This window comes from Bombina bombina, chromosome 3 (assembly GCF_027579735.1).
Source record: "Bombina bombina isolate aBomBom1 chromosome 3, aBomBom1.pri, whole genome shotgun sequence".
NCBI lineage: Eukaryota > Metazoa > Chordata > Amphibia > Anura > Bombinatoridae > Bombina > Bombina bombina.
In genome coordinates, this window is record NC_069501.1 from 720,690,500 (window position 1) to 720,704,962 (window position 14,463).

General features: G+C 40.4%; 1 protein-coding gene across 1 annotated transcript in view; it reads right to left on the reverse strand.

Moving 5' to 3' along the window:
- Window positions 1–14,463, reverse strand: part of BBX (BBX high mobility group box domain containing) — a 708,257-nt gene that overhangs the window by 240,338 nt on the left and 453,456 nt on the right. The window contains exon 7 of the mRNA XM_053705430.1: window positions 11,031–11,111. Coding sequence (XP_053561405.1) covers window positions 11,031–11,111 — 81 coding nt within the window. The remainder of the gene's footprint in view (window positions 1–11,030; window positions 11,112–14,463) is intronic.

The following is a 14,463-nucleotide window of genomic DNA, read 5'->3' on the forward strand; positions in this document are numbered from 1 at the left end:
TATAGTGGTGCGTTTGTTTAAGGTGGAAACCGCTCCCTCGACCTTGGGGACTGTCTGCCATAAGTCCTTTCTGGGGTCGACCATAGGAAACAATTTTTTAAATATGGGGGGAGGGACGAAAGGAATACCGGGCCTTTCCCATTCTTTATTTACAATGTCCGCCACCCGCTTGGGTATAGGAAAAGCTTCTGGGAGCCCCGGGACCTCTAGGAACTTGTCCATTTTACATAGTTTCTCTGGGATAACCAACTTGTCACAATCATCCAGAGTGGATAATACCTCCTTAAGCAGAATGCGGAGATGTTCCAACTTAAATTTAAACGTAATCACATCAGGTTCAGCTTGTTGAGAAATGTTCCCTGAATCAGTAATTTCTCCCTCAGACAAAACCTCCCTGGCCCCATCAGACTGGTTTAGGGGCCCTTCAGAACCATTATTATCAGCGTCGTCATGCTCTTCAGTATCTAAAACAGAGCAGTCGCGCTTACGCTGATAAGTGTTCATTTTGGCTAAAATGTTTTTGACAGAATTATCCATTACAGCCGTTAATTGTTGCATAGTAAGGAGTATTGGCGCGCTAGATGTACTAGGGGCCTCCTGAGTGGGCAAGACTCGTGTAGACGAAGGAGGGAATGATGCAGTACCATGCTTACTCCCCTCACTTGAGGAATCATCTTGGGCATCATTGTCATTGTCACATAAATCACATTTATTTAAATGAGAAGGAACTCTGGCTTCCCCACATTCAGAACACAGTCTATCTGGTAGTTCAGACATGTTAAACAGGCATAAACTTGATAACAAAGTACAAAAAACGTTTTAAAATAAAACCGTTACTGTCACTTTAAATTTTAAACTGAACACACTTTATTACTGCAATTGCGAAAAAATATGAAGGAATTGTTCAAAATTCACCAAAATTTCACCACAGTGTCTTAAAGCCTTAAAAGTATTGCACACCAAATTTGGAAGCTTTAACCCTTAAAATAACGGAACCTGAGCCGTTTTTAACTTTAACCCCTTTACAGTCCCTGGTATCTGCTTTGCTGAGACCCAACCAAGCCCAAAGGGGAATACGATACCAAATGACGCCTTCAGAAAGTCTTTTCTAGGTATCAGAGCTCCTCACACATGCGACTGCATGTCATGCCTCTCAAAAACAAGTGCGCAACACCGGCGCGAAAATGAGGCTCTGCCTATGATTTGGGGAAAGCCCCTAAAGAATAAGGTGTCTAAAACAGTGCATGCCGATATAATCTTATCAAAATACCCAGATTAAATGATTCCTCAAGGCTAAATATGTGTTAATAATGAATCGATTTAGCCCAGAAAAAGTCTACAGTCTTAATAAGCCCTTGTGAAGCCCTTATTTACTATCTTAATAAACATGGCTTACCGGATCCCATAGGGAAAATGACAGCTTCCAGCATTACATCGTCTTGTTAGAATGTGTCATACCTCAAGCAGCAAGAGACTGCTCACTGTTCCCCCTTAAACACTAAAAAACTCTAAGCCATCTCCGTGGAGATGTTGCCTGTACAACGGCAAAGAGAATGACTGGGGTAGGCGGAGCCTAGGAGGGATCATGTGACCAGCTTTGCTGGGCTCTTTGCCATTTCCTGTTGGGGAAGAGAATATCCCACAAGTAAGGATGACGCCGTGGACCGGACACACCTATGTTGGAGAAAAAACGATATTTTTTTAACAGTCACAACAAACTGCCACAGCTCTGCTGTGGGCCTACCTTCCCCAACAAACGACTTTGGAAAGCCTAAGAGCCCTTTAGAGAGGTCCTATAGCATTCAGGGGACTCCTGGAGGAAGCTGGATGTCTCAGTCTGTAAAAGTTACTGCGCAATAAAGCGCTAAATTAGGCCCCTCCCACTCATATTAAAACAGTGGAAAGCCTCAGGAAACTGTTTCTAGACAAATTTAAGCCAGCCATGTGGAAAAAAACTAGGCCCCAATAAAGTTTTATCACCAAAGTATATATAAAAACGTTTAAACATGCCAGCAAACGTTTTATATTGTAAATCTATAAGAGTATTACCTCTGAAAGTAAGCATGATACCAGTCGCTATTAAATCACTGTATTCAGGCTTACCTTAAATAAATCTGGTATCAGCAGCATTTTCTAGCATTTACATCTCTAGAAATATTTTTTTTAACTGCACATACCTCATAGCAGGATAACCTGCACGCCATTCCCCAGCTGAAGTTACCTCTCTCTTCAGTGTGAGAACAGCAATGGATCTTAGTTACAACCTGCTAAGATCATAGAAATCACAGGCAGATTCTTCTTCTATTTTCTGCCTGGGACAAAATAGTACAATTCCGGTACCATTTAAAAATAAAAAACTTTTGATTGAAGAAAAAAAAACAACTACGTTTCACCACTTCTTTCTTGCTACCTCCATGCTTGTCGAGAGTTGAAAGAGACTGACTAGATATGGCAGTTAGGGGAGGAGCTATATAGCAGCTCTGCTGTGGGTGATCCTCTTGCAACTTCCTGTTGGGAAGGAGAATATCCCACAAGTAATGGATGATCCGTGAACTGGATACACCTTACAAAAGAAATATGATTTTACATGTTTTCATCTACTTAACTGCAAAGGGCTCCAATGCACTTATATACTTTTTCCACCTTTAATGAGACCTATAAACTATGCAACTCAATTGAAAAACAAACTAAAATCTTAAAGGTGGAGGGAAGTAAAAAAAAAAAAACTAAAATAATGTGGTTGCAGAAGTGTGCACACCCTTTTATAACTGGGGATGTAGCTGTGTTCAGAATTAAGCAATCACATTCAAAATCATGTTAAATAAGAGTCATCACACACCTGCCAAAATTTAAAGTGCCTCTGATTAACCCTGAATAAAAGTTCAGCTGTTCTAGTAGGTCTTTCCTAATATTTTCTTAGTCGCGTCCTACACAAAAGCCATGGTCCGCAGAGAGCTTCCCAAGCATCAGAGAGATCTCATTGTTAAAAGGTATCAGTCAGGAGAAGGGTACAAAAGAATTTCCAAGGCATTAGATATACCATGGAACACAGTGAAGACAGTCATCATCAAGTGGAGAACAAATGGCACAACAGTGACATTACCAAGAACTGGATGTCCCTCCAAAATTGATGAAAAGACGAGAAGAAAACTGGTCTGGGAGGCTAGCAAGAGGCCTACAGCAACATTAAAGGAGCTGCAGGAATATCTGGCAAGTACTGGCTGTGTAGTACATGTGACAACAATCTCCCGTATTCTTCATATGTTTGGGCTTTGGGGTAGACGACAAGACGGAAGCCTTTTCTTACGAAAAAAAAACATCCAAGCCCAGCAAAATTGAGCAAAAACACATCTGAAGTCTCCCAAAAGCATGTGAGAAAAGGTGTTATGGTCTGATGAAACCAACGTTGAACTTTTTGGTAATAATTCCAAAAGATATGTTTGGCGCAAAAACAACACTGCACATAACCAAAAGAACACCATACCCACAGTGAAGCATGGTGGTGGCAGCATCATACTTTGTTTTTCTTCAGCTGGAACTGGGGCCTTATTCAAGGTAGAGGCAATTATGAACAGTTCCAAATACCAGTCAATATTGGCACAAAACCTTCAGGCTTCTGCTAGTAAGCTGAACATGAAGAGGAACTTCAATTTTGAGCATGACAACGACCCAAAGCATCCAAATCAACAAAGGAATGGCTTCACCAGAAGAAGATTAAAGTTTTTGAATGGCTCAGCCAGAGCCCAGGCCTGAATCCAATCGAAAATCTGTGGGGTGATCTGAACAGGGCTGTGCACAGGAGATGTCCTCGCAATCTGACAGATTTGGAGTGTATTTGCAAATCTTGCCAAGTCAAGATGTGCCATGCTGATAGACTCATACCCAAAAAGACTGAGTGCTGTAATAAAATCAAAAAGTTGCTTCAACAAAGTATTAGTTTAAGGGTGTGCACACTTATGCAACCATTTTATTTTTTTAAGTTTACTTCCCTTCATCTAAAAGATTTCAGTTTGTTTTTCAATTGAGTTACATAGTTTATAGGTCACATTAAAGGTGGAAAACGTTCTGAAATGATTTATCTTTATCTCATTTTTTTACATCACAGAAACCTGCCATTTTAACAGGGGTGTGTAGACTTTTTATATCCACCGTATGTATGTATGTATTTTTTTTTTTTAACAACAATTAAAATTATGGGGAGGCGAAAAGGGAGTTTAAAATTCTATAATATATATATATATATATATATATATATATATACACACACACACACACACACATACATACACACCTTCAGAAATATATATGTATGTCTTTGAGCCCTTATAACTTTTGTGTGCAATGTATTTTTTTTGTGAAGTGTTATTGAGTGTAACTATACTTGTAATGTATTTTTGCTTCTCGAAACAGTTAACTAGAGCTCTGAAGTCGTGGTAATCAGTAATTCCCGATTCCTTTCACACGATTGTGTTTACTTTCAACTCATAATACCAGCAGTAAGCCTAACGAGCGCAAACGCCTGTGATAAACGTTTGCGCTCCACTCGTAATCTAGCACTCTAAAAGCAATATTAAATGAAATTAGTAATCATGATTGATGATATATTCATTCAGATTACCATTTCTTAGAGAGCAACCTATCTTATAGTTTAGTCTCCGTTCCCATATGCACTAAATCCTATTTCCAATCTCTCTTAATTCTTAGTAAACCCAGAAAACATAAAACCATAAATGAGAAAGAAATCTGCAGAACTGATATATGCAAATGTTTCCATATGGGTAGTTAACACAAAATATTTGACTTGAAAATGCCTAGTAGTTACACAGGCTCTAAATTAAATTAATCAATTCAATTTATCAAGCTCCGTAAGAACGCTGCTCAATAACTTGTCCGCCTGCTCTGAGGCGGCGGACAGAAATCAACCCGATCGAATATGATTGGGTTGATTGACACCCCCTGCTAGCGGTCGATTAGCTGTGAATCTGCAGTGGCGGCATTGCACCAGCAGTTCACAAGAACTGCTGATGCAATTATAAATGCCGACAGCGTATGCTGTCGGCATTTATCGATGTGCGGCGGACAGGATATGCTGCATCGCATCATGTCCGCTCGCACTATAATAAATATACCCCAAAATCTGCAATAATAAAGAAAACAACTTCTAGGAGTAATGTGTCCCATGTTGTGCATCTCAAGAAACGTTAGACACATTTTTGTGTATAAAGAGGAATACTGCTGTTTAAAAATCAAAAGGGGGCATTTCAATCTTAATATCTCTCAACGGGTTTACACAATATGATATGCCATTTTCACATTCAAAACCATTTTAGCCCATCAGAAAACCTAATAATTTGAATTGTCTTTGCATCTGATAATCTTTGAATAAAATAATTTTCAGTTTACTCCGAAAATGTAAAGAAATGAAAAAACACAATTTATGCTTACCTGATAAATTTATTTCTCTTGTGGTGTATCCAGTCCACGGATCATCCATTACTTGTGGGATACCAATACCAATACCAAAGCTAAAGTACACGGATGAAGGGAGGGACAAGGAAGGTACCACTGCCTGTAAAACCTTTCTCCCAAATATAGCCTCCGAAGAAGCAAAAGTATCAAATTTGTAAAATTTTGAAAAAGTATGAAGCAAAGACCAAGTCGCCGCCTTGCAAATCTGTTCAACAGAAACCTAATTTTTAAAGGCCCAAGTGGAAGCCACAGCTCTAGTGGAATGAGCTGTAATCCTTTCAGGAGGCTGCTGTCCAGCAGTCTCATAGGCTAAGCTGATTATGCTTCTTAGCCAAAAAGAAAGAGAGGTTGCCGAAGCCTTTTGACCTCTCCTCTGTCCAGAGTAGACAACAAACAAAGCAGGTGTTTGACGAAAATCTTTAGTAGCTTGTAAGTAAAACTTTAAAGCACGGACCACGTCCAGATTGTGTAATAGACGTTCCTTCTTCAAAGAAGGATTAGGACACAAGGATGGAACAACAATCTCTTGATTGATATTCTTGTTAGATACCACCTTAGGTAAGAACCCAGGTTTGGTACGCAGGACTACCATATCTGTATGAAAAATCAGATAAGGAGAATCACATTATAAGGCAGATAGCTCAGAGACTCTACGAGCCGAGGAAATAGCTACCAAAAAAAGAACTTTCCAAGATAAAAGTTTGATATCTATGGAATGAAGAGGTTCAAACGGAACTCCTTGAAGAACCTTAAGAACCAAATTTAAGCTCCATGGTGGAGCAACAGGTTTAAACACAGGCTTGATTCTAACTAAAGCCTGACAAAATGCCTGAACGTCTGGAACATCTGCCAGACGCTTGTGCAAAAGAATAGACAGAGCAGAAATCTGTCCCTTTAAGGAACAAGCTGACAATCCTTTTTCCAAACCTTCTTGGAGAAAAGATAATATCCTGGGAATCCTGACCTTTCTTCATGAGTAACCCTTGGATTCACACCAATAAAGATATTTACGCCATATCTTATGTTAAATTTTCCTGGTGACAGGCGTTCGTGCCTGTATTAAGGTATCAATAACTGACTCGGAGAAGCCACGCTTTGATAAAATTAAGCGTTCAATCTCCAGGCAGTCAGCCTCAGAGAAATTATATTTGGATGGTTGAAAGGACCCTGAAGTAGAAGGTCCTGTCTCAGAGGCAGAGACCATGGTGGAAAGGATGACATATCCACTAGATCTGCATACCAGGTCCTGCGTGGCCACGCAGGTGCTATCAGAATCACCGATGCTCTCTCCTGCTTGATCTTGGCAATCAGTCGAGGGAGCAGAGGAAATGGTGGAAACACATAAGCCAGGTTGAAAGACCAGGGCGCTGCTAGAGCATCTATCAGTGTCGCCTTGGGATCCCTGGACCTGGATCCATAACACGGAAGCTTGGCGTTCTGGCGAGACGCCATGAGATCCAGTTCTGGTTTGCCCAAACGATGAATCAAAAACCTCCGGATAGAGTTCCCACTCTCCCGGATGAAAAGTCTGACGACTTAGAAAATCCGCCTCCCAGTTCTCTACACCTGGGATATGGATAGCTGATAGGTGGCAAGAGTGAATCTCTGCCCAGCGAATTATTTTTGAAACTTCTAACATCGCTAGGGAACTTCTTGTTCCCCCTTGATGGTTGATGTAAGCCACAGTCGTGATGTTGTCCGACTGAAATCTGATGTACCTCAGAATTGCTAACTGAGGCCAAGCCTGAAGAGCATTGAATATCGCTCTTAGTTCCAGAATATTTATTGGAAGGAGAGACTCCTCCTGAGTCCACGATCCCTTAGCCTTCAGGGAATTCCAGACTGCACCCCAACCTAGAAGGCTGGCATCTGTTGTTACAATTGTCCAATCTGGCCTGTGAAAGGTCATACCTTTGGACAGATGGACCCGAGATAGCCACCAGAGAAGAGAATCCCTGGTCTCTTGGTCCAGATTCAGTTGAGGGGACAAATCTGTGTAATCCCCGTTCCACTGACTGAGCATGCATAGTTGCAGCGGGCTGAGATGTAAGCGTGCAAACGGCACTATGTCCATTGCCGCTACCATTAAGCCGATTACTTCCATGCACTGAGCCACCGAAGGGTAAGGAATGGAATGAAGAACCCGGCAGGAATTTAGAAGCTTTCATAACCTGGACTTTCATTTCTACAGAATCTATCAGAGTCCCTAGAAAGGAAACTCTTGTGAGTGGGGATAGAGAACTCTTTTCCTCGTTCACTTTCCACCCATGCGACCTCAGAAATGCCAGTACTACTTCCGTATGAGACTTGGCAATTTGGAAGTTTGACGCCTGTATCAGGATGTCGTCTAAATAAGGGGCTACTGCTATGCCCCGCGGCCTTAGGACCGCCAGAAGCGACCCTAGAACCTTTGTAAAGATTATTGGGGCTGTAGCTAATCCAAAGGGAAGAGCTACAAACTGGTAATGCCTGTCTAGAAAGGCAAACCTGAGAAACCGATGATCTTTGTGTATCGGAATGTGAAGATAAGCATCCTTTAGATCCACTGTAGTCATATATTGACCCTCCTGGATCATTGGTAGGATGGTACGAATAGTTTCCATCTTGAATGATGGAACTTTGAGGAATTTGTTTAAGATCTTTAGATCCAAAATTGGTCTGAAGGTTCCCCCTTTTTTGGGAACCACAAACAGATTTGAGTAAAAACCCTGTCCCTGTTCCTCCTTTGGAACTGGATGGATCACTCCCATAACTAGGAGGTCTCGTACACAGTGTAAGAATGCCTCTCTCTTTATCTGGTTTGCAGATAATTGTGAAAGGTGAAATCTCCCTTTGGGGGGGGGGGGGGGAAGCTTTGAAGTCCAGGAGATATCCCTGGGATATAATTTCCAACGCCCAGGGATCCTGAACATCTCTTGCCCACGCCTGGGCGAAGAGTGAAAGTCTGCCCCCTACTAGATCCGTTACCGGATAGGGGGCCGTTCCTTCATGCTGTCTTAGAGGCAGCAGCAGGCTTTTTGGCCTGCTTACCTTAGCATTAGGGGAAGTTGATGCCGCACCTGCCTTGAAGTTTCAAAAGGCACGAAAATTAGACTGTTTGGCCCTAGATTTGGACCTGTCCTGAGGAAGGGCATGACCTTTTCCTCCAGTGATATCAGCAATAATCTCCTTCAAACCAGGCCTGAATAGGGTCTGCCCCTTGAAGGGAATGTTAAGTAGCTTAGATTTTGAAGTCACGTCAGCTGACCATGATCTAAGCCATAGCGCTCTGCGCGCCTGTATAGCAAAACCAGCAGTGACAGGGGCAATGCATGCAAGGGGCTGTAGGAAACAACCTTGTTGAATAAATATTTTCTTAAGGTAACCTCTAATTTTTTATCCATTGGATCTAAAAAAAAAAAGCACAACTGTCCTCGTCAGGGATAGTAGTACGCTTTGCTAGAGTAGAAACTGCTCCCTCCACCTTAGGGACTGTCTGCCATAAGTCCCGTGTGGTGGCGTCTATTGGAAACATTTTTCTAAAAATAGGAGGGGAAGAGAACGGCACACCTGGTCTATCCCATTCCTTATTAATAATTTCTGTAAACCTTTTAGGTATTTGGAAAAACATCAATACACACCGGCACTGCAAAGTATTTATCCAGTCTACACAATTTCTCTGGCACTGCAATGGTATCACAGTCATTCAGAGCAGCTAAAACCTCCCTAAGCAACACGCGGAGGTGTTCAAGCTTAAATTTAAATGTAGAAATATTAGAATCAGGTATCTTTTGGAAAGCCTTTGGGCCCTTTAGAGATGTCCTATAGCATCCAGAGGGCCTTTGAGGGAAGCTGGATGTCACAGTTTGTAATTTTAACTGCACCAACTGTAACTTTTATACTACAACAGTGGAAAGACTCGGGAAACTGTTTCTAGTCAAAATTTAAGCCAGCCATGTGGAAAAAACTAGGCCCCAATAAAGTTTTATCACCAAAGCATATATAAAAACGATTAATCATGCCAGCAAACGTTTTATATTGCAATATCATAAGGGTATTACCCCTGGGAGTAAGCATGATACCAGTCGTTATTAAATCACTGTATTCAGGCTTAACTTACATGAATCCGGTATCAGCAGCATTTTCTAGTGTTTTCCATCTCTAGAAAAAATTATAACTGCACATACCTGATAGCAGAATAAACTGCACGTTCATTCTCTCGCTGAAGTTACCTCATCTGTGTAATCCCCTCAGACATATGTGAGAACAGCAATGGATCTTAGTTACAACCTGCTAAGATCATAGAAACCTCAGGCAGATTCTTCTTCTATTTACTGCCTGAGATAAAATAGCACAACTCCGGTACTATTTAATAATAAATAATAACTTTTGATTGAAGAAAATAAACTAGCTATATTTAACCACTCTCTCCTACAACGTCCTTGCTTGTTGAGAGTTGCAAGAGAATGACTGGCTATGACAGTAAGGGGAGGAGCTATATTACAGCTCTGCTGTGGGTGTCCTCTTGCAACTTCCTGTTGGGAATGAGAATATCCCACAAGTAATGGATGATCCGTGGACTGGATACACCTTACAAGAGAAATACAAACATAAATTTTAAAGTATGAAACATTTTAGCAAATAAATATATATATATATATATATATATATATATATATAGGCATGACAATAGGAAAGGGTCAACTATACATGGTTTAAAGGTACATGAAACCCACAAATTTTGTTTCATGATTTAGACAGAGCACACAAATAACTTTCCAATGCACTTCTTTTATCTAATTTGCTCAGTTCCCTTTGTATACTTTGTTTAAAAGCATATCTAGATAGGCTCAGAAGCTGGGAGCTAGCTACTGATTGGTGGCTGCACATATATGCCTCTTGTGATTGGCTTACCAATGTGTTCAGCTAGTTCCCAGTAATGCATTGCTGCTTCTTCAAGAAAGGATTCAAAGATAATGAAGCAAAATTGATAATAGAAGTACATTGAAAAGTTGTTTACATATGTATGCTTTGTCTGAACCATTAAAGAAAATGTTTGGGTTTAATGTCCCTTTAAGCTTAATAGAAAAGATGAACAAACTGCAATGAGACACATCACAGTCCTAAATAATTACTCAGTATTTGGATGAAGTTTTCCTTTTATTTTGTTTCTTTACTAGTCTTTGAAAACACCTCCTGATGTTCTGGAATTATTGCAAATATATGTTTCGTGCCTAATAAAATTCAAACCCAAGCACTCCACATTTTGTGAAATACCAATGATAAAGCCAAATTAATATCTGAGTGGGGATCAGTGATTGTGCAAAGTATCTGTTCTTTTACAGCAACTTTTTTCAAAGAACAATATATCCTTATACAAGAGTAATTCACCAATGCTAAAGTTGGATAAAGCAAGCCAAAGGGACAGTTCATGTTACTTGAATGCCTAATAAAATATTAAAAAGTTATTTACTGAATTAATGTCTATTCTCTGTTGTAGTTGCTTGATCATCATTGCTGTGCACTGACATTTTGTAATAACCTATATTGCCCTCTCATTTTTAGTTCTCATTGTTCCATACCTCAGCAAACTGAAACAGCGCTGACTTCTCACATTGCTTAGCAGGTGTCTTTACATCTGAATGTGATGTGCTGGAAGAAATCTTAAAATAATATATACCTGTTATTAGTTTCCATGTAAAAGAGAGAATATCAATGTTATATAAGGATGAATAGGAAGTATAAATATATATTGCACTTAGTATTCATTAGACCACACAGAGAAGTGGAAAGTGTTAAAGTAAAAAAACGTTTTCAAAGCAATATATTAACTTAGCAGTTTATGTAGGTACCTGGGCACAATAATTTGTGAAGCTCTGCATTACTGTCAGAGCACTGTTTTGAAAGATCTAATTTTTTTTTTTATTATTATTTTTTTTTTTAAATGGCATGAGTAGGTTTGTAAAGTAACCTTGTCATTATTAAGATATAATTTAAAGCAAAGTAAAACTTTCACTTGCCAATTATTTCTTTTTTATTGACACTGACAACCAAGGGTCCCTCTTTTTTGTGTGTGTGTGTTTGTGTAGTCAAGAGTTTAGATCACTGCTGCAATAATGTTGCGAATTAACCCTTACATTACCTCTGGGTGTTCGGGGAAAAGATTTTAATCACTGTTGTATGGGTGTTTAACCCCTTCACTACTGGGAATTTCAGAGAAAAATTTGCTTAAAGTACTGGAGATTTTTTTTTTAGCATTTTTGCTATCACTCAGTTTAAACAGAAATAGAGACATTGTTTTTTAAAATTTTCCTAGGAAGGTGAGTCTGTCCCCGAAACGTTACACTAATAAATACGCTGACTTAAAAGGACCAGCGAGTTAAGGCGGACCCTAATCTGAGGGCAACACAGACTGTAAAACCTCTCCCCCAAAAACAGCTTCCGCAGAAGCAAAAACTTTGTAAAAGTGTGTAAGGAGGACCAGGTAACCGCCTTACAAATCTGCTCCATAGAGGTCTCATTCTTGAAGGCCTGAGACGAAGCCACAGCTCTAGTTGAATGTGCAGTGATCCTCTGAGGAGGCATATGCCCCGCTGTCTCATAGGCCAAGCGAATCAAGCTCCTCAACCAAAAGGACAAATAAGTAGAAGAGGCCCTCTGCCCCTTGCGCTTCCCAGAATACACCACAAAAAAATATGTAGACTGTCTGAAATCCTTCGTAGCCTGTAGATAGAACTTTAAGGCACAAACCATATCCAGATTATGAAGTAACCTCTCCTTAGAAGAAGAAGGTTTAGGACACAGAGAAGGAAAAATTATTTCCCGATTGATGTTAGGGATAGACACCATCTTGGGAAGAAACCCCAAACCGGTGCGAAGAACAGCCTTATCCGCATGAAAGACCAGAGAAGGAGGCTCACATTGCAAGGCAGCCAGCTCAGATACTCTGCGTGCCGATGCAATGGCCAACAGAAAAACAACCTTCCAGGACAGAATCTTAATGTCAATAGAATGCATAAGTTCAAACGGAACCCTCTGCAATACCTTAAGGACCAAGTTTAAGCTCCACGGGGGAGCAAGCTGCCTAAAGACAGGTCTGATTCTAGACAGAGCCTGAACAAAGATTGAATGTCAGGGAGCTCAGCGTGTCTCATGTGCAACAAGACTGATAAAGCCGAAATCTGTCCCTTTAAGGAACTGGCGGCAAGACCCTTCTCCAAACCTTCTTGGAGAAAATCCTGGATTCCTTCACCTTGTGCCAAGGATATCTGTGTTTCTCACACCAGGACAAGTAAGTCCTCTGTACCTTATGGTAGATTCGATGAGTGACTGGCTTTCTTGCCTGAACTAGAGCGTCAATCACACTTTCAGAAAAACCTATCTTGGCTAAGACTAAGCGTTCAATCTCCACACAGTCAGCCTCAGAGAAACAAGATTTTGATGTAGAAAGGGACCCTGCTCCAGCAGATCCCTGCGACAGGGTAACCTCCATGGTGAAGAGGATGACATCCCCACCAAATCCGCAAACCACGTCCTCCATGACCAGGAAGGAGCAATAAGGATGGCCGAAGCTCGATCCTGCTTGATGCATTCCACTGTACGAGGCAAAAGCACCACAGCAGAGCTGTATATATAGCTCCTCCCTTCCTTCCCACTCCAGTCCTTCGACCGAAGTTAGGAAGAGAAAGGAAAAGCCAAGGTGTAGAGGTGACTTTATCAAGATCTTGATAAAGGCCCAAGCGGCTGAAACGCGTAGAATTTTGCTCACTCTTTGGAAACATTGTAACTTTTGGATATACCGTAAAAGTCGGATATAGTGCAGTAGGTTGGGTACTTTGAACTAATCATAAATATGTGCAGTTCTATAAGTGTAATTCCTAACCCATGATCTGATCACTTTCCTTCTTGTATCTTAACGCTGTGAATACAAGACAGCGGTTATTCAGCAAACAATCCACCTTGCTTCAACTTTGCTCCGGAACCACTTGGAGGTGGTCTAACACAACGGAGAATTTACACACAGAATACTAGGATTTCACATCCACACTGACACTCCATCCAGCGTATTCAATACGCACCTTGAACTACTACAAACCACAGAGCTGGTATATGAGAATATATCCAATCTCAGGACACGGACATCTAACCGCAGTAAATGTTATGGTCGGTACTTTGATCTATTTACCATAAAAAACTGCCGACAAACAGAGACTGTCTCTGAAATAGGAGACCAGAATACAGGTGGCCCTCGATTTACAACGGTTCAATTTGCACCGTTTCAGAATAACAACCTTTTTTTCAGTCATGTGACTGCTATTGAAAAGCATTGAGAAGCAGTGCATTGATTAAAAAAGCCAGTAGGTGGAGCTGTCCGCTTGTGTTGCAGCAAAGATATGCAAGCCAAGCAAGCTGAAATTAATCAGTTTAACCAGACCTGAGCTACTGAGCAGATTTCAAAAGAACAAAATCTTTCTGTCTATAAATCAGTCCAGATTGGAATGCATAGAAAGAACTGTTTGCACAAAAATGCAAGTAAAGTCTGTGTTGTGTGATTATTTTATTAGGTTTATAATGCTGTTTAGCAAATGTTTTTGTTTATTTAACTTAGTTTAATTATATATTTTGTGCTGTGTGATTATTTAAATAGGTTTATAATGCTGTCTAGCATTTAAAGTCTTCATTTCAAAGCTTTAAAAATAATGTATTAGGTGTTACTTATGACAATTTTGAGAGGGGCCTGGAACCTAACTCCCTCACTTTCCGTTGACTTACATTATATACTGGGTTTCAATTTACAACTGTTTCGATTTACAACCATTCCTTCTGGAACCTAACCCCGGCGTAAACTGAGGGCTACCTGTAATCAATATAAGATCAAACATTGAGAGTCCCGGTCCATTGCAACAGCGAATATACACAAGTAATCTGTATGTAAGGTAACCTCATGCACGCATATATTACTTAAATACATGGTGAATATGCTAATCTTTCCTTAGAGCTTAATGTATCAAATTT